The sequence below is a fragment of the Capronia coronata genome (assembly GCF_000585585.1).
Source record: "Capronia coronata CBS 617.96 chromosome Unknown acBCG-supercont1.1, whole genome shotgun sequence".
NCBI lineage: Eukaryota > Fungi > Ascomycota > Eurotiomycetes > Chaetothyriales > Herpotrichiellaceae > Capronia > Capronia coronata.
In genome coordinates, this window is record NW_006912893.1 from 2,088,861 (window position 1) to 2,108,463 (window position 19,603).

General features: G+C 52.2%; 7 protein-coding genes across 7 annotated transcripts; 2 read left to right on the top strand and 5 right to left on the bottom strand.

Moving 5' to 3' along the window:
- Window positions 1-814: 814 nt before the first annotated feature.
- On the bottom strand, window positions 815-2,169 carry A1O1_00727 (vacuolar protease A; the record flags this gene model as incomplete). Its single annotated transcript, XM_007721644.1, has 4 exons — window positions 815-884; window positions 939-1,809; window positions 1,859-2,012; window positions 2,068-2,169. 4 exons carry the CDS (start codon window positions 2,167-2,169, stop codon window positions 815-817), a joined length of 1,197 nt encoding a protein of 398 aa, XP_007719834.1.
- An 805-nt stretch (window positions 2,170-2,974) lies between these two features.
- Window positions 2,975-4,168, bottom strand: A1O1_00728 (uncharacterized protein; the record flags this gene model as incomplete). The annotated part of the gene is made up of 1 exon (XM_007721645.1): window positions 2,975-4,168. The coding sequence occupies one exon, from the start codon at window positions 4,166-4,168 to the stop codon at window positions 2,975-2,977; it is 1,194 nt and encodes a 397-aa protein (XP_007719835.1).
- A 478-nt stretch (window positions 4,169-4,646) lies between these two features.
- A1O1_00729 (proteasome subunit alpha type-6) lies at window positions 4,647-5,707 on the top strand (the record flags this gene model as incomplete). Its single annotated transcript, XM_007721646.1, has 5 exons — window positions 4,647-4,653; window positions 4,718-4,780; window positions 4,906-5,000; window positions 5,060-5,272; window positions 5,321-5,707. 5 exons carry the CDS (start codon window positions 4,647-4,649, stop codon window positions 5,705-5,707), a joined length of 765 nt encoding a protein of 254 aa, XP_007719836.1.
- A 2,075-nt stretch (window positions 5,708-7,782) lies between these two features.
- A1O1_00730 (uncharacterized protein) lies at window positions 7,783-8,961 on the top strand (the record flags this gene model as incomplete). The annotated part of the gene is made up of 4 exons (XM_007721647.1): window positions 7,783-8,044; window positions 8,121-8,379; window positions 8,436-8,601; window positions 8,833-8,961. The coding sequence occupies 4 exons, from the start codon at window positions 7,783-7,785 to the stop codon at window positions 8,959-8,961; spliced, it is 816 nt and encodes a 271-aa protein (XP_007719837.1).
- A 3,154-nt stretch (window positions 8,962-12,115) lies between these two features.
- On the bottom strand, window positions 12,116-13,173 carry A1O1_00731 (ATPase get3; the record flags this gene model as incomplete). The annotated part of the gene is made up of 2 exons (XM_007721648.1): window positions 12,116-12,709; window positions 12,778-13,173. 2 exons carry the CDS (start codon window positions 13,171-13,173, stop codon window positions 12,116-12,118), a joined length of 990 nt encoding a protein of 329 aa, XP_007719838.1.
- Window positions 13,174-14,046: 873 nt separating this feature from the next.
- A1O1_00732 (uncharacterized protein) lies at window positions 14,047-15,136 on the bottom strand (the record flags this gene model as incomplete). Its single annotated transcript, XM_007721649.1, has 2 exons — window positions 14,047-15,010; window positions 15,066-15,136. 2 exons carry the CDS (start codon window positions 15,134-15,136, stop codon window positions 14,047-14,049), a joined length of 1,035 nt encoding a protein of 344 aa, XP_007719839.1.
- Window positions 15,137-15,804: 668 nt separating this feature from the next.
- A1O1_00733 (translation initiation factor IF-2) lies at window positions 15,805-19,263 on the bottom strand (the record flags this gene model as incomplete). Its single annotated transcript, XM_007721650.1, has 3 exons — window positions 15,805-15,959; window positions 16,012-19,183; window positions 19,240-19,263. The coding sequence occupies 3 exons, from the start codon at window positions 19,261-19,263 to the stop codon at window positions 15,805-15,807; spliced, it is 3,351 nt and encodes a 1,116-aa protein (XP_007719840.1).
- Window positions 19,264-19,603: the final 340 nt, after the last annotated feature.

Genomic DNA, 19,603 nt, shown 5'->3' on the forward strand with positions numbered 1-19,603 from the left:
TTGTCCAATAGCCCAGAGCGACCGCAGTTGGGCCAGGGTAAGATGTGGGATTTGAGAGTTGATCGCTGATCAGGGCACAGTTGAAGGTGTTGGTAGTAATCTTTAGTATTTGCCGTAGTAGTATTCTGGTGTGGGTAACCCACTGCGCTCAGGGTCAATCGCAGTATGTATGGTGTGGTGTAGCAGTTTAGGTACCTCAGGTATTATCGAAGGTTAAGCTGCCAGTGCCAGTTCCAGCCTGAGTGCGGGCAACGGGGAACAGCCGAAGCTCTTATGCTCAATGGCCACAGTATGTCACTAACACCTAGTGGCTTGGCGGATCGGTACTGCCCCGCCTATTTCCGCAAGTGACAAAGAACGCATCTGCTACTAAAGTCGTTAGTCAGAATCTAGATTCCTAGGCTGCATACTCTGTACTATAGCGGAGATCACGAGATCTGCATACTTCGGAATGCGCACTCCACCGGCACACCACAACTTTGACAGGCATTGCACGCACGCGCAGCTTCAATTGCGTCAGATGGTCCAATACCGGTTTACTACCATGAGGGAGTGAGTTATCTCATTTAGTGGGAGCCTGCGAACGGTCTGGATCATGTTCTAGACATTTGTGCTTGCGCTTGTGACATCCTGCCTATGAAGTGAAAGTTGGGGGCTGTTACAACAGAATGTAAGGGTACGTAGGTATAGTGGGCGTAACCAGTTTTCGAAAGACCTAATACTCCTCTCCAACGTCCCGACCACGTGATTAAAGGGTTAACTTTCCAGCGTTGCAGCATCTCACTCCTCACCAGGCTTCCTGACCTTAAACAACTCACTTGGCACGGGCAAGAGCAACTGCATCGTTGCCGAGGTCATAGACGCTGTACCACTTCCGCAAGAAGCTGCACCATGTCAGAAGATGACAATACAAGAGAGGATTGGAGAGGATGACTTACCTGTCACCGAGAATGGCCAAAGGACCAGTAGGGGCCGGGAAATCCATGCCCATGAAGCTGCTGATGCAGGAGCCTTGAACCTCGAGGATATAGTCGTAAGCGGTGATGGAAAAGTTGTATCCGCTGAGGGTGAAGCTGACGTCCGGGAGAGAATCGCGCTTATCACACTCGACGGTGTATTGGCCGTTGAATCCCTTCTTGGCACCAATCTCCTTGTTGAGCAATTCAGCCAGAGTGGATGGAAGAGCAATCAATGAAGTTCCAGTATCAAGGATGACACCAGTGTTGTCGAGATCAGCAGTCGCCTTGCCAAAGGTGATGGAATCCAGGTTGACTTCCCAGTAAGCCTTACGGCGAAGGGGAATCTTGATCATCTTGCCAGTGTAGTGGTCCTTGTCCACTCCACCAAAGGTTGCCTCAGACTCGGCGCCGTCGTTGGTGTTACCGAGGTAGAAGGCGAAGACAGGTTCATCTATGAGCTTCTGGTCGATCATGTTGTAGAACGGCGGCGGAATGTGGTTGACAGAGATAGAATCGTAGCCCAAGCCAAGGATTCCATCGAATCGTCCGAAGGCGAATGCCAATCCTGGCTCGCTGGTAGCCTCTCCGAAGAGCTGGTCCTTGATCGTGAGATCTCCAATACGCAGGATATCTTGAGAGATGAAACCAGCCACCTCGCCAGAGCCGTATCGAATACCGAACTCGGAGCCATTCTTCTTGTAGGTTGATGATTCAGACGAATCATACTTTTGGTGGAGGTAGCATGCAATCGAGCCGCAGGAGGAACTAGGGACCCAAAGGTTGGAGCTGCCGGTATCAAGGACCACCTTGAACTCCTGCGGTGGTGTCCCAAGAGCGATGGTACTGAAGTCTGCTCGGGTCAGCTAACCACCCAGATACACAAGATGGTTCATTCTTACATTGCGCGTTCAAGAAGTTCTCCACGGGGACATCGTGAGGGCCGTCAATGTCGATGGAAGTATGCCGGAAGATGTCCTCGGACGGACCTCCCAACGTCTTCTGAGTGTACTTGTGACGGAGGGCTCGCAAGTGGTCACCGATGTTTGCAGCGCTCTTGTCATCAGAGTTAGAGAGAGCACTACAAGCAGAGAGCGGCGCTTGCACATACCAGTTGTTGCTCCAAGGGCACCTTCTGGAGCTTCATACGGTGCATGCCGGCATTAGCACCACCGAGCAGCGCAGCGGCTGCGACGATGAGGGTGTTCTTCATACTTGCAACCACTTGACGCTATGAAGGAGGAGAGGAGCGGCTGAGGACAAGCTGCGTGAAGATGCAGCGGATGATGGTTTGTTGATAGGAGGATGACAAGACGCAAGGACAATGCGTAGTATGTAGTAGGAGGAGGGATGGAGATGGTGGCTGGGCGACTGTTGCGAAGGCGGAGTGGCTGTGACCCAAACTTGACCCGTGACTTGAGACTTCCACATCCGTCACTCAGGCGGAAGGAATGACGAAGCCAGACTGGGTACCATTGTGCCATGATGCTCTAGGCTCCCGCCAATCCACAAATTATTGGTACCTGGAGTAGGTGCTGATGATCCCTAGACGTCTGCTAGTAGCGACTTCTAAGGTACCAGAGGCCGATGGTAGGAGCTTGTGGGCCATAGGGTCCCCTAGGCGTCCATTTAGCTACCATTATTGTTCCCCCGCCACCTGCCCCAACCCTCTATCTCTTCGATCTCCCTGATAAGTACAGGTATAGTAGAACGCTGTGTCCATTATTGCACTACTAGGCGCTATTGAGGCGAACGACATCTACTACTGGCAGTTGATATATACGTGATCTTGTATAGATATCTGATCACTTCGTGAAGTCACTTTCTGAACTTTACTTCATAAGTAGGTACATTAGGCATCTATGCCTGCTACCTACCTAAGTACCCCTTAGGTCTCTTGGATGATCACTTAGAAGGTTTCTGAACCCCAATATTAGGAGCATCGTCTGTTTCAGATACGCATCAGCAAGGGTTCTCCTTGACTGCATCCAACCAAGTTTTGCCATCAATCCACAATATCAGTCGTCACTGTCACTGTCACTGTCGGTGCTGGACTCGCTGTCCTCGTCTGTATCATCGTCACTACTGCCGCTACTGGACGTCTCCTCGTCAGCCTGGCGCTGCTTCGTAGCTTCTCCATGATTGTCGTCAGTGTCTGTATCGCTGTCGGTGTCGGTGTCGCTGTCACTCTCACTGGAGCTGGAGCTGGAGCTGTCATAGTCCACAACTGCAGTCCTGTTTTTTCTCTTCTTCTCCTTGTGTGTTACCTTCGAATCGCTATTGGTGTACACATCTCCCGGCTTGCCATTCCGTCCAGAGAGTTGTGCGACACTTGAGGCGAGTTCTTGGTCGTCGAAACCCAGGCTCCAGAGCAACAATCTAGCCCGCGATTGCTGCCGAATCCAGGTCACATACTCTTCGTTCGCCTCTCCCTCGATCTGGGGCTTAAGTTCGTCCCGAAGGTTCTGACGGAATGTCCGAGAGAACTCTTCATGTCGGGAGTCACTTTTGTCCTCTTGTTGGGCATCTTTTCCACTTGGAGAATCTCCCTCCTTTCGTAGCACGTCGATGCACTGTGAACGCAGCCTCTCACGGGCACTGGCGCCTTGTAGGCCATGGATATATTTTGTCAACGAGACATCATACTCCCTGGGGATGTCCTCCTCGGAAAATATATGCTTCAAGATCCAAGTCTCTCGGTTCTTGTTGAACTTCCACTCTGAACGGGTTCGGTAGTATTGCTCGAGATAATCAAGAGATGCATTTGATTTCTTGACAGGCTCCTGTTGCGGGATTTTATTGGACTTCGACTTAGGCTTCTTTGGTTTAGCCCGGGACTCATGGGACTTTTGGGACTCTTTAGGGTTGGAATCCTGGTCTGACGACGAGGCTGCTGAGGCCTCGGCAATGGGCTTTGTGTCAACTGAGAATGACACTCGTTTCTTCGGCTTCTTCGTGTGGTGTCCCTCACCAGGTTGATTTGCCTGGGATGTGCTTGGTTTGCTCTCAGCAGTCGTGGAATGGCCGTTCGTTTCTGGCTCAACCTTTCGTTTCTTCTTTGGTGGTTCGGAGGGAGCAAGCTGGTCCTTCCCTGATTTTTGGATGGTGTGTTCTTGATTACAATCAGAGGTTACAATAGGCTCTGGCGAATCCTTCGCATATTTCAATTTGAGTCCGAGTCTTTTCCAAGCTGGAATTCCCGCTTGCTGCATGGCCGCTTGGTGAGCCGAGGCTGGCGATGTACGGCCAACGGGGAAGGTGTTTCAACAAGAGGACTCGATGGGAAAGTTTACCAGACCACTAAATAGGAAACATCTACTCGGTACAACAAGTAATAGGGTATCATGAGAAGCTGAGATTTCAGATATCGACTCAAACTGCTACCAGACAATTTGTCCTGGAGAAACTTTTCGTTCAGCCACACATATGTGGCGGTGCAATGCCCGGGGACTCGCGTTAAGTGGCTGTGATCCTTCTATGACAATTGTGCTTGAGCCTAGCGCAGGCACCGTGAACTTGCGCGTTGACAACCTCACCAAGTTACTGTACGATCAGTCAACTGCCCATCGCCAAACCTATCGTCCACGCCATCTCACATCTTGCCAACCAAATTCAGTATCCTAGAGAGGTTGAATTGGACATAAACGCTGCACACCAGGTGCAACTCATTTCGAGTGAAGGTCAATCAAGATGTCAGGTTCGTACTCTCAGGTCCTGCAGCCGTGTCGGTTTCATCGAGCTAACCAAGGCCACCTCATTAGGGAGCGCGGGCTACGACCGGCACATCACTATCTTCTCAGACCAAGGCCGTTTATATCAAGTTGGTACGTTCTGCCCTGTTGAAGGCTCTGCAATGGGGCCCTGCAGGCTCTCTACTGTACCCTGCGAATGGACGATGCCTTTTCAGTAAGGCCCTGTGCACATACCTGATGCTAACTCCAATGTCTAGAATATGCCTTCAAGGCCATCACCGCAGCCAACATCACATCAGTGGGAGTACGTGGAAAGAATTGCGCTGTAGTCCTGTCTCAAAAGAAAGTACCGGTATGAGCACAATTCCATATTCCTCCAATCCTTCCTGTTTACTCACACCGCTGCCTTAGGACAAATTAATCGATCCCTCCTCTGTCTCCCATGTCTTCAGACTTTCGCCCTCGGTCGGATGCGTGATGACAGGCTCAATAGCAGATGCTCGTGCTTCGGTTGATCGAGCTAGAGGAGAGGCGGCGGAGTTTCGATACAAAAACGGTTACGAGATGCCTTGTGACGTGCTGGCCAAACGGTTGGCAAACATCAACCAAGTCTATACACAACGGGTAAGATGGTTGTAATTCCGCAGGAGACTCGAGCTAATGGCATAACAGGCATACATGCGACCTCTGGGTGTGGCAACGACGCTGATTTCGGTCGACGAGGAATTCGGCCCCCAACTCTACAAGTGTGATCCTGCTGGGTACTATGTCGGATACAAAGCAACGGCATCTGGACCCAAACAGCAAGAGGCCCTGAATCATCTGGAGAAGAAGCTGAAAAACAAGGACTGTGCACCCGGCGGCTGGGAGGAAGTGGTGGAACTTGGAATCAGCACTCTCAGCACTGTTCTCAGCGTCGACTTCAAGAAAGGCGAATTAGAGATTGGCATTGTTGGTGGGCCAAAGACAGACGGGAGTGAAGGTACGGACAGGGGGTTCAGGACACTGACAGAGGACGAGATCGAGGAGCGACTACAAGCCATCGCGGAGCGGGATTGATCTCCAGGCCGTTATTTGGCAAATGAATGAAAGTCACTGCATCAAGCACCCGTCCGACCATTGAGGAGCAATGACCCATCTTGGACAACTACGCTGGACAGGGATCTTTCTATGGATCAGCTTCACCATATCGGCACTCAGTAGGCGGGCATGTATGGGGGCCATGGGTAGGGTGACTTTCAGCGCTCTTGTCGAGCTGAGGCTGGATGATGTAGACGGAGGTCACGGTTGGATGTGGGAAGGGCACCAAATCTCCTGCTCACAGATCAGTGGTTCGGACCTCCACCATGATCCGCTTTCGAAGTTGATGACACCTCTGGAGCGTTATCTGACGATGCAGGAGAGAGGTCTCGTTCCAGCCTCACGAGCATGGGACAACGTACTTAGCTTCAGATTCCAGGGTCAGGTGCGTGACTAGCGGAAGAGTGAAAACAGTGGCTTACAGTGGCTGTGTGAGCTGGATCAGAATCAACAAATAGCCATCGAGTGATTCCACAAGCTGTAATGTCGTGCTAGGGCTGTACCTTAGGGAGCAGAGAACATACAAGCCACCGATACATAGACGATAAAGTAATGGCGGTATGGAGGTCAAAGGCCAAAGTCCAGCGCTCTGGCAGTTGGGTCTCCCCGTAGCCATGCCAGGGACTACTAGATACCTTAAGTCTGCGTAGTGCCGTTGCCGACCGTTCGACACGAACTGATCCCTGTGCCATGCAGAAGCGAGGTGGATATCAATATGACCACGGGTCAAATGAACAAGCCCATAGCAGCGGAGCATGGTCTGAAGACGGAGAGTGAACACTTCAGCTGCAGTGTGTACACCCTTGCAGGCCAGCATCAATCTTGCTACGCTTGTTCCTGCCACACATAGATACAGACACACGATATTCTCGCTGTAGAGGCGCTTCGACTGCAGTGCATGAAGCACCGACTGCCGCATTTCTCAGCTGTCCGCATTTGGTCAAGCGCACCCGTTGGCCTCAGATTGGGTCGGATTAGTTCAGCCCAATCTGGCTCTAGAGACCACTCAGATGCACTCTAGCTCACCGCTATTCCCAATCTGGTACAACTTAGTTGTCGGGGGGGGCGCTTGCCATTGGGTACCAGGCAGCCCTAAATTTATTCCAAGTCACCCTAACGTACTAGTAAGCCAGACTGCAGACTGCAAGTCTGGTGTCTTTCTGGTCAATACCGTGACTGGCAGGGAACTCAAACCACCTTTCCGCCCCGGCATGCCGTGTAATCACGCCTTTCTTGCAAATTCCATCCCATCCCATCCCATGCCACCCCATCCGTCCATCCATCAATCAATCACGGTCCCAGTGAGCCTTGACGCCCTGACCAACGCACGCACACGTGTGAAGAAAAAGAGCTAGGCAAGAGATATCAGATCCACCCGAAACCATCGATAGCCCTACCATGCACATGGCCATCATGCCGCGCGGTGCCCGGTCACGGTCTCGTCTCCAACTGCCGCAATACCTACTACTACCACCATCACAACGATATCCTGCATGCTTGCTTGCGCTGCGCAGGCCGCCGAACTGACCACGGACCAGTGACCGTGACCATAATGATTGCGACAGTCGGTGGCTTGCAAGGCGGGTGCTGATCAGTCAGTCACAGCAGAGCCTCGACAGATCCACAGCCCCGAGCTGCAACATGGCGACGTGTCTGGCGACGGCGGTATTGCCCAATGGCCCTACTGCATCCGACCAAGCCCTTTGCTGGCCCTTCACAGCCGTGTCATCTTTAGGTCGGTCGTGTGTACAGGGAGTATGGTCCGCCTCATCGACCTTGGGAGATTCAGTTTTCTGTAAACTCCTGCCTCCAGCTTCACTGTCATTCATCTTCTGGACCATCGATTGTCTTACCAGCTGGACGACCTTTACTCCTTTTCGTGCTGACGCTACGGCCCGAGCCCATCTCTTCAAAAGGCCTTCCAGTTTCTTGACTGGTCAGATGTCAGTGAAGCTACGAAATTGAGACGTGGAGAGTCATCGTCGCTGCCATCGTCAACCCTGTCGCACTCTTGCTACACCGGACTGTACTTTCCCTCCTGCGGTTATCTCTCCATGGGCTTGTGCTTTAAGAATGCTTCCACCACCGCGTCTAGGGATCCCTTTCTCTCCCCAGGACTCACGCAGACTACCAACTTGACCCCAAGGCTGGCCCAGTGGTTAGAAGCTTCAGGTCATTCGAGTGGACGCCGGCTGCCCAGTGGGGAGAATATTGTCACAGACAAGAAACAATACACGCCGCGCCCCCAGTCACCAAGCGACATCGATCAGAGACACTCAAGCCAGCTCACATCAACGGTTGCAATGGCCGATGGACGTATGTCTAACAGGACCTCCTTGGCTTGCAGAAGGCGACTCGTTATGGTGGGCATCACTGATACTCAGATTCTTAGGGAACGAAGCTCGCGCGATGCGGATCCTTGAGATCATGAACGACTTCCGCACATTGCAGATCCATATAGCTTCGCTGATCACACGCAACGAGGCGACGCCGTCTGATGAGCAGTTCTACTACCTTGACGGCTATGTGGTGCTGAGACAATGCGAGGCTGAATCGCAAGCCATTCTGGCCACGCACTACAACCCCGGCAACATAGGGCTTCAGTCTGGGCATGTGGCGGAGACAGAAGTCCAAAAGGCAACACTACAAAGGTACCGACTCTCTCGCCTTTGACCGTCGAGATTTAGAGGGTTGACCATCATAACAGAATCATACTCGACGCTTCCACAAGAAGATTCCAAGCACACAAAATTTATCTCCGAGCGTCGGCAGCGATGCGATGGGTGCAGATGCGCGCGCAACTGTTGCACGGCGACAAACCAAGCCAAAGACATCTCAATGGACTGCAAGCAGTAGACCAAAGACTTCGACAGGTATGTATCTGAACGTTCGAATTATCTCTTGACTAAATTCCCCGCAAAACCGAGATTCCCTGCTTGCCATGTGGTTGTTCGTTTTCGTTTATACCCGACAAGGAAGTGATCAGCAATGCGGGTTGTTGGCCGTGTTGGCTGACAAAGACTCGGAGGAACCACCTTTATTATTGTCATCAACATCAGAAGAACAGTATCCATGCTGACTTATGGATATCTGTCTCTGTATAGGAACTCAACCAGATCACCGACGACCATGTCATCAATGACCTGCGCAACGCCGACCGCCGCAAGGGATACTGGCTGGACGAAGATCCCAATCTGGAACGAATGCTGACCTGGATTCGACTGCAGCGATGACGAGAAGGGCTTCATCATAACTTGCTTGTCGTTCGAGTCCAACCAGTGTGGTGTGACGTGACGCATTACTGATATTTCCCACCCATTATATGTCGTGTCGATGTTGATCATTGGCCGAGTCTCTTTTATTTTTTACTGTCTGTATGGATGTTTGTCCCCAGTGGGGATGACTGGATGGAAGAAAAAGGCAAGCTTGATGCCGTGCCCTTTCCACTGCTCTACACCACATTCAGTTCTCAACATCCCTCAACAACATGTCTTGGAATGGGCCGCTGGCGGTCACTGGTGGGCAGTTGCCAGTCAGCACACGTTGAAGAGCAGAAGTTAAGTTCTTGGGGATTGCGATCTAAGCCCCTCCCCCTCCCGCCGTCCCTCCTCCAGTCACACGCTCTCTCTCCTCTTACAGGGGTTTGACGTAAAAAAGGAAGAGAAGGGAAAGAAACGAGGGCGGTGCCAATCATGAAATAATTACAATGGATGCTTGATGTCAAATTCAAGGTTCACACCCAGTTTCTTCGCAACAAGACCCGTCTGACCAGATAGAAAGTCCGTGGCGTCTCTCTGACGTGACTCGGGACGGTTCTTGTATCCTTTGGCGTCGGGGACCCGGGGACCTTGCCTCTACGAGCTCGATGGCTGCATGACGCTACGAGAAATCCGGGAATAGGATGCATGCACGGATATGTGGACAGGGATGGGTGGGATAGGGTTACAGCAAGACAGTACTAGAAGTCTTTGATCATCTTGGTATTCTGTGTTAGCCTTTAGGCACTTGTAGGTTTGAGGTTTGTACGATGGACAGCGGGCGACAAGCGAGCCTAGATAGCAGAGCAGAGCTGTGACGACCACCATCACCATCACCATCACCACGAACGATAACCAAAAGCATAGTATTAGCCCGACGACTTCTTCTGCTCATGTGAGGACCATCAATAACAACTTGAACACTAAACGCGCCGCCGGCAGTCCGGCACCGGAACTGGCATGGCAATTGCAATTGATGATTCCTATTCATTCTCTGCTCTGCCAGGTGTCTCGGTTAGTAGTTTAATATAGAATTTTTGTCTTCTGCGCGGCCGAACCCAAAACAGATTAACGAACCATAGGAGATGAGAGAAACAAGGGAAGGGAGGGGTAGATAGATAGAGAAGGGGGGGGACGGGGGCCGGCGGAGATGTCAAAAGATCCAAGATCCAAGACGGGTTCCTCTCTCTCTCTCTGTTAGATCTTCCTGTTTAGGCTATAGGTTCTTTATCGGAGCGGCCGATGGAGATGGCCCGTGGTGGGAAGGAGAGTTTTTGGGGGCAAGATATGGGGTGGGGTGGAGCGGGGTGTGATAGGGAGGCCGTCTAGACTGTTCTGTGCCGTGTTGTGTGTTCTGGTCCGCGTCTGTGGTCGTCAAATGATGTACTTTGTATGTCTGTGGCCCTTCTGTTTGACCAAGACCCTAGATCGGCTTTGATAGTTAACTCCATGCAGTGTCATGGGTGGTAGGTGGTATGATCATAAGAGTCATGGACGGGGGTAGCTGCTAGCTACTACTACTACTACTACTACTACTACTACTACTACTACTACTACTACTACTACTACTACTACTACTACTACTACTACTACTACTACTCTGCTATCTTCGCGGGAGAGGACTCAGTATCTGACATCTTGACATCTACCTCCTTTCTAGAGGTAGCGAGTTAGATTAATATCCGACGGTTTCTGTACCTGTGCACTACTCTGTCAGAGATCTATATCCCAGGAGACTTCAAAGTTTAGTCTCGGCTTCGTTCGACTTGGGTCTTGTCTTGCCTTGCCTGGCTTTTGGCCCTATTTGTGGATTTCAACGTGAAGGGGACTTGAACTTGGTGCAAAAAGTGACACTGCAAGTAACTTTCTGCTTGTGTGGGACTTTTGCGTCGGGAGACGAACTTGTGGAGTTCAATGTTCTTTTTTAGATCTTATCCACTTCACTTCACTTTGCGATCTTGCACCTTTTTTTGGGATGTCACTTTTGTACCTAGGTAGTACATAGTAGGTAAGTGTATCCTGTACCTTGTTTAGTACTATGTACCTAGTAAGGTAGCTAGGGAGGCACTTGGTACCTACATGGTATCTACCTACCTAGGTACGTACGTAGTAGTAGTAGTAGTAGTAGTAGTTACCCTAGTGTCTCCTATTTATATGGTCGGATCCACGTACTCTCTACATCATTGCAATGGATGTAGTAGGTACAATATACTCTACACTTATCTACCTAGATAGATACATATCCACCTGAGCTGACATAAGGTATCTACTTAAGTAACTACCTTAAGGTACCTTAGTAACGCATCCACTCTGCATACTACCTCCGGTGTAGGTACCGTCAGTAGCATGGCAATCTTGTATAGTATGCCAATGCCATGCCATGCCAGCCAGGGTGGATACAGAGTTTATCTAATAAAGGTAATTTACTACCTTACTTACTAGTTGCTTGTCTTAGGGCTGAACTGGAGATCAAGACGGGAATGGAGACGGAGACAGACACAAACACAAAGGGCCCAGAGGGGAGGACGGGAACCTCAAGGCTCCTCTAGGGTTCCTTAGGTTCATCCCATCAGTTTACTACCTGTGTACGATTGGCCTAAGGCCTCCAGAATGAATGAATGGACGGGATCGTTGTTCCATCGAACAACCCTCTTCAAAGTGCCTAGAAATCCGAGCTGGCTCATGCCCATGGGTGATGCTAGGTCTGGAGGAGGATAGTCCTGCGTGCTTCAAGAGCGCCCTGGCCTGCTGGATCATGTCGAAGAACTAATCAACTTGTTGATAGGTACTAGTAGTGGTATCTGTGGCATTCAATGTCACAAGGAGTCGAGAATCAGAGTCAGACACGAAATGACCATCCTTGCAGAGTGGGCGGTGGTCGAAGAAACTCAGAAATGCCATGAAACGTGATTGTATTTTTCTGCATGAGGCCCGCTATAACAATGGCTTCGCTAATGACGAGAAGAACTCCAGCGTCATGTCCACCCCCCTACCGTCATCTTCAATTAAGACATCGTAGTAACATAGATGTCACGATGGTGGCTGGTATGGATGGATAAGCATCTCCGAAAAGCTGGAAGTATGTCAGCATTACTTGTCATGACGGTCACGGTGGGTGATGTGCTTGTCCTCACCTCTTCAAGCTCTCTACACCTCGTACTTCGTCGGTGAGTAGAGGCATCTTGACGATATTGAAATCGTCGTACAGCTCTTCGATCTGATCGAGATACTTCTTCTGCATCTTTCTTCTCGCGTTGCATTGCTTGCAATGGTTCTCCTTCTCCGGGAACAACAGCTGATTGACCACGATGCAATGCGTGTCGATGTGGTAACTGGCCAACTCCTGAATCATCCGTTCCGTCTCGTACAGCGACAGGAACTCAGCAATGCAGACACACACAAAGGTGGTCATGTCGGGATTTTTGAATTGTCCGTTGACCTCGGCAATCGTCTCGCGCAATGTCTCGAGTTTCTGGGTCAAGTCGTCAAGACTGCCGCCACCGGGAAGACCACCTCTTGCGCCAATGACGGACTGCAACATCGGACCGAACTGGCTGGACAGCTGGGAGATTTTGGCCAGAGCCTTCTCCAAGACGGTGGGGAATTGGAGGAAGCGTAGAGTATGACCGGTCGGGGCGGTGTCGAAGATGATGACCTCGTATGATAGCGACTTGACTTGTTTCAGAACTTCTGCAAAGGACATGGCTTCATCAACGCCAGGAATCTGTACATGTTGGTCAGCATATAAGCATATCACCCTCCTGTGGCCATACGACCAGACACAACACATACACTGAAGGCCAGATCTTGCATCATGTTCCCCATGCCACCCAGTCCTGACATGGCATCCTGAGCTTCGTCTCCGGCACCACTGATCAAGTCGTTAATGCTCCCGTTGGGGTCAATCTCCATGGCACTCAGATTGGTGAAACCCTCAACTAGTCTTGCGTCTTTGCCGAACTTTTGGCTGAATGCGTCGCTCAGGTTGTGTGCAGGATCCGTGGAGATGAGCAACACGGATTTTCTCTTCTTTGCCATCTGGATGGCCAGAGAACAAGAGGTTGTAGTCTTGCCCACACCACCTTTGCCTCCCACGAAGATCCATCTCAATGACTTCTGGTCGATCAGGTTTTGGAGGGTAGGGTCGAGGACATCGTCATCGTCGGCGTGGATTACAGCGCTGGACATCTTGACGGGAGTGGCTGCGGGAGAAGAAGGCGTAGTAGGAGGACTTGCAGACAGGTGGTGTCTCTCGGATTGGAAGTGATTGGGCTCTTGCGAGATGTGCAGTAGGTATTCTCGAATGTTCGCAGAGAGCGGGTGATGTTGGTGCAGGCCACTGTTCAGTAGAGATGCGAGCCTAGGCAGTAAAGTCCTGACAACCAAGATCTAGGATCTATAATGGTGAGAGCAAGATACTGACAGAGTGGGAAAGGTAGCAGATGGCGAACTTGAAGGTGGTTGAAATGTTGCAACCTGCTTGCTGCCTCCAAAGTGCCAGTGGTTTGCGGTTTGCGAAGGAAAGTGGCAGAATACAGAACAAAGCGACGTCATTCACATCAACAGCGTCACAGCCATCACGATGCCATCCATGATCCTGTGATTTGTCTACCAGCCAACACTCTACGATACTATACGGCCTGCAATTGCTAGCATGTCTACCTAGTAGTAGGTACCAGGTACATCCGTAAAGCTCTTCTCAACTGAGTGGTCGACATGACATGCATGTTGTTGACCCGTGCAACAGTTCAGAGGGCGCAGTACGACTATCAGCTGCCGTGCCAGCCGTTCTCTTCATCTGGCTGGCATACTATCAAGATCTCCTTCTCCCTCGCAGCTCGATTCCTCCTGTCGAGCCAGTACGGCGTCCTCGGCTGCTCTTCCTCGCACCACCAGATGTTGCAGGTCTATTGTAGAGTCTTTTGAAACTAACAAACTTCCCCGCCCTTCGCTATGCCTGAGTAGACGCCGTCCTCCAGATGAACCCTGAAAATGCTGAACAAAATACCCAAACCTCACTTCCCACCTCCAATTATGGCCCTCTGTCCGCCACGGCCACGGCTACCGAGCTGTCACAGTCATTGTAACGGTCTCCGTGACCGTGATCTGGCCCTGCACCGGACTAGGTGTGACAGGAACCACGGCTACACCGTCCACGGTCGTCGTTGAGGTGGCAGTGACAGTGGCAGTGGCAGCAGTAGAAACCGTATCTGTGTCTGGAAAAGGCGAGGCTGTGGTTACAGTGGTGGGACGCGACTCGTTAGGAGTAGAAACGCCAGTGGCTCCACCATCAACTGCTGCAGTCAACGCAACGGCTTGCGCTGTAGTACTAGACTCCGCCATAGTTGAACCAGGATTGGCGCTTGCATCCGGGCTCAGTGTTGTAAACCCAGCCGTAGGCCCAGTGAAAGTTGGTTCGGCGGTGACGAACACAACGGCAACTGTGGCGCTTGGCTGCTGCTCGACTTGCTGCCCAGGACCGGTCGCTGAGGGAGCAGCTCCTTGAGCTGGACTATCTGTAGCCGGCGCAGTCGTTTCCGCAGTGACAATGAAGGTTGCCACGACTGTGGTCTGGACTTGCACGGTGGTTGTCGACGTGGTTTGTGGTTGGACTTGAGGCTCAGCAGCGTCGGGTTGAATGGCGGTGCCGGTTCCGGTGCCAGTTGCTGCGGTACTATCGCCAGTTGTGTCCCCTGCAGCTACTGAAGGAGTGTCGCTCGCGGCAGACCCATCTGTGGTTGATGTTTCGGCAGCGGCAGGGGCAGCGGCAGCCACTGTTGTCACACTCTGGGTTTGGGAGAATGTCAAGAAGCTCAGCAAGCTGGTGTTGTCTCCTCCAACGCCGACCGCAGGAACTGATCCGTCCTCTGTGCCTTTGCGGGTCGGGGTTGCGAGAGCATCGATGCCCGTGACGGCCTGCGTGGGAGCCTGTCTTTTCCGTGGGAAGCCTTTGGTGACAGTGAGGAGGTCGTTGATCACATAGCGCTTCTGTGGTTCGTCCCTGCGCCGTATCACATTACTTCGCCTGTGACACAGTCAGTCAATTCACCGGCTTTCGTCTACATATTCGACAGACAGACATATGAATTGGGCCGGCCCATACTGCGGTGGATAGGATCAGGAGCAAGAACTGAGGGACCATGAGGTGCATCTTGGGATTGCAATGATCGAAGTCAAGATTGTGCCGAGTTGTATTCTAACAACGAGAAAGCTGTGGATTGCTCGAGCTGAAGGACACGCCTGCGTGAGAAGAAAAGTAGCCAATGCAATGCATATAAAAACAGAATATGAGAGGAGAATTCTTTCATGAGCGACCCGCCAGCACCGGCCGACGCGTCCGAAGCTTTGTATTATGTAGCAGAAGACTGTCGTAGAATGGGATCGACTTTTGCCATAGGCGGTTGTAGACTGCTGCGCAGCGATGTAATTCCATTGAAACACGTGTGCGTTTGTGGTCGGTAAAACAAATGCAGCCGTCCACAATGAAGTCGGAGTGGAACTGCCCTTTGTCGGACAACCGCGAAAAGGCATAGATATGGTTGGCGAGGACGAGGCTGGATTAAGTCGAGACACAGTATCGATCATGTCGGCGCGTGAGAGACTTGTGCCGAAACTGGATGGTGGACGAAGAATGATTGGCTGAGCCTCGTTGCCCCTGGAATCGTAGGCGCAGCCTCGTGCCAACGCCTAGGGAGCCTTGCGCAGCCGCCCTGATTCCCCCTGTCGGTTTCATCTGCTCTATACCCGTTTTGTTTCATGCGATGGCAGATCAGGCTGACTCTCAGTCGGGCTGCATCGAAAATGGCCAAGCACAGCCGTCTAATACAGCGTCCTCTTCTCTTTGATCTCTTCGAAGGACTGGATCTGATCACCCACTTGGAAGTCTTCCCAGTTCTCGAATCCCATGCCACATTCGGAACCTTTGCGCATCTCCGTGACATCTTTCTTGATGTTCTTGAAAGAGTTCAGCATGCCTATGGGGTTGTTAGCGCCATCACGATCCAACTCGTCCTCGACTTTACTTACCGGTGTACACCACTTCACCGTTCCTCAGCACTCGAACCTTCTCCGACCGCCGGATGGTGCCATTGGTCACCCGACATCCCGCAATCTTCAGCAGTCCCTTCTTGACGTTGATTTCAAAGATCTCTCCCACCTCTGCCTCGCCCAAGACCCGCTGGGTGACTACTGGTGGCAGTTCGGCGGCCATTTTGTCTTTCACATCATCGGTAACCTTGTAGATAATGTTGTGATCAAGGATCTGGAGCCGGGCCGCCTCCGCAAGGCGCCGTATAGAGCCATCCACTGGCTGGTTGAAAGAAATGGCGTAGCCAACCTCACCAGTTGCGGCGAGTAGTTTGATATCAGACTCGGTCAGCGCTCCGGTACCGCTGTGGATGATATGTGCAACGATCTCGTTGTTGCCAATGGCACTGACCGCGGCAACAAGCGCCTCAGTACTCCCGGCAACGTCGGCTTTGATGACAAAAGGGACCTGACGAGGACCAGATTGTTCTTTCTCGACCCAGCCCTCATTGTCCTTGGGGCGTCGGTTGGCTCTCATCGACATGTATCCCTGCTCCTTCTCCCATTCAAGCACTTTGGAACGAGCCTCGGCTTCCTCTGAGCGGACAGAGTTAATTGCAGTCATATCCTCAACGGCCCGAGCATTTTCTTCTCTCTCCTGCCGAACGGCCACTGCTTCTTTAGCCCGTTGTTCAGTCTCAGCTTGGAGAACCTCATCACCCGCCATTGGATCTCCTGCTCGCCACCCATCGATTTGAACGGGTGTGCCAGGAGGCGCCTCATTGATCAATTGACCAGCGTCATTCCGAAGTGTACGAACTCGTGCCCAAGTGGTGCCGGCCACGATGAAGTCGCCGGGCCTCAGGGTACCACGACGCACCAGCACTGTTGCAACACGACCAGACGCGCCAACTTTGCTTTCAATGATCCATCCTTCTGCTTGGCCGTCAGTCTCGGCTCGAAAGTCGGCCACGTCAGCCAGGGTTAGTATAGCTTCTTCCAGATCAGCCATTCCCTGGCCTGTCTTCCCACTGACAGGAATGGCTTGGTACTCGCCACCATATTCTTCAACAATAATGTCATGACGCGACAGATCCTGCTTCACACGCTCAACATTTGCATCTTCTTTGTCGACCTTGTTGATCGCCACAATAATCTGAACGTTGGCCTCAAGCGCGTGCTTGATGGCTTCAAGCGTTTGAGCCTTCACACTGTCATCTGCAGCGACGACCAACACGACAATATCCGTGACATTGGCGCCTCGTCGCCGCATGTCCAGGAATGCAGCGTGACCAGGTGTGTCCAGGAAGGTGATATTTCGCTCAGATCCTGGCATTGTTACAGAGAATGCTCCAATGTGCTGGGTGATACCTCCATGTTCGGTTGCTACCACGCTCGATTTTCTGAAGTAATCCAGAATCGTAGTCTTTCCGTGATCGACGTGGCCCATTATCGTGACGATTGGTGGCCGAGGTGGGAGCAGGGCCACGTCTTCCGGTGGAGGACGTGCAACCAAATCACGAGAGTCGTCAACCGTGCTAATGATAGGCTCGAAGCCGTAGATCTCAGCGAACATGGCAGAGGTCCCAGAATCTAGAATATGATCGTAACGGGCACCCTCAAAGCCTTCTTCCTCAAGCTTGTTGAGGAAGTCCTGTAGTCGAACCTTGAGGCCTTGAGCTAGCTTTTCCACGCTGATGAATTCCGGCAGTCGAATCTCTGGTCGCACCTCCACCTTGGGTACGGCTTTCGCCTGTTTGCCCCTCTTCCTTCGCCTTGAACCAGTCTCGTCGAGCAGTTCGTCCACAAGATCTGGGTCAAAATTCGGTGTGCTTTGTCTCCGATTTGTCCTCGTCTTCCGAGCCGGAGAGCGAGCCATAGGTGAAGCATGGAAGGGCTCGTCCACCTCGGCTTCGACATCATAGACTCGGCCTCTCCTGTCACGGTCCCTATCTGTCACCGTCCGGCGGGTGTACCAGTCTTCTTCTGTTCCGGTTAGAGTCTCAGATGCAGCCGGCTCTACCGCTTCATCCTCGGCTATAGTCGAAGCTGGAGCACGGTCTGTTCCCTCTGAACCAGGTCTGCGCACGCCCCTGGATGGAGCATGTGGTGGCCCTCTCCTAGCGCCTCGCTCCATGGCGTTTCGCTGTTGAAAATCCGGCCGGGGCTCTCGATACTCAGACCGCTGATATGTTGAATCCCGTCCAAAAGGTGGCTCGCGACGTGTTGACCCAAGCGTCTGCCCAATCCGTGTGTCGTTTGAGGGAGCACCAAAAAGGGAATCGCGTACAGACCATGGAGCGGATGTGGACTTGGAGTCCCCCGCCCTCCGTGAATTTGGCCCGAATTCGCCCTCATTTCCTGAAGAGTACCTTCCGTTTCGACGTTCATTCCCGAACCATGGTCTTTGCTGGCCGGCCATGACGGAAGCTCCCATGTCACCACCAGCGCCCGCTGCTGATGAACCTTGCGGCAGTCGAGGAGCGCGTGGGTTGCTGTACTTGATGGTGGGACCGTCGGAAGGTGTTGAGGCCTCACGCTGATTTCTGGAAGTCGGTGGATTCCGCGCATTTCTGTCCTTCCTCCAATCATTGTTCGAATCTGTGCGAGCCTTTCGTGGGAATGGCCGCTGCTCTTGCGCTGAACCGGCCTGGTAGGGCGTAAAGGACACACTGGCTTGACCCAGAATCGTGCCGGACTCGAATTGGGGCCGACCGGTTGCTCTTGGAGGGGTTACGGGCTGGCCTTGTGCGCCGTGTAAAGAGGCGTTTTGCTTTGTGGAGTGGGACAGCGGAGGCGAAGGTGAGGAGGCTGTTGGTGGTGGCGGAGGAGAACTCAGTGACGCAGACCGAGACTTGTTCTCCTGGTAGACAAGCTCAGCATTCTGTGGGCGCGGGTTTGTGCAGATTGTGCACTCTGATCTATGGGAAGCGTTGACATGATTGCAACGACACTTCCAGCCAAGCACCACTTTGTTTGGAGGAGCTGCAGCAGCAGGGTGAGGAAAGTCGTCCTCCTCTTCCTCTATACGCGCAGCGGCAGCTCCAGCAGGCCGCTGTGACGGTCCGGTTGATCTGTAGAGTCGACGCTGCGGACGAATCCCGCTGGCGGCCCGAGACTCGACGCCATGTTTGAAGGCGCAGAAGAGGCAGAGGTCTTGTCCTTGCAGAAGCTGGAGAGGTCATTAGTGCCAATGCGAGGAAGAGAGAGATCCTAGATACTACTTACGCTTCGACTGACTGCCCTCCGCATACTGTCTCCCGATTATGCCACTGTGGTTGATGAAAGCTGACTTCTTCTCCCCAGGAATATCGGAAAGAACTGGGTGCATCGCAGGCATTCAGTTCCGTATCGAACTCCGTATCTGGCTCGCTGGCACTTTTTTCTGCCGGGCGGAGATTACGGTGGAGCACATAGCCAATAGTGTATCTGGCCCATATTACTACGGCGAAGAGAATAGACCGGTGTGCATCAGCCAGAAATGCTGGCCAATCAGTGTCGGGCGCGCAAACCCGCGCTACTAGTATACAAAAAAGTATGGTCTAACAAATTGCGTGCCTGGACACTGCATGTTGTGTGATTCAGGTCTCCC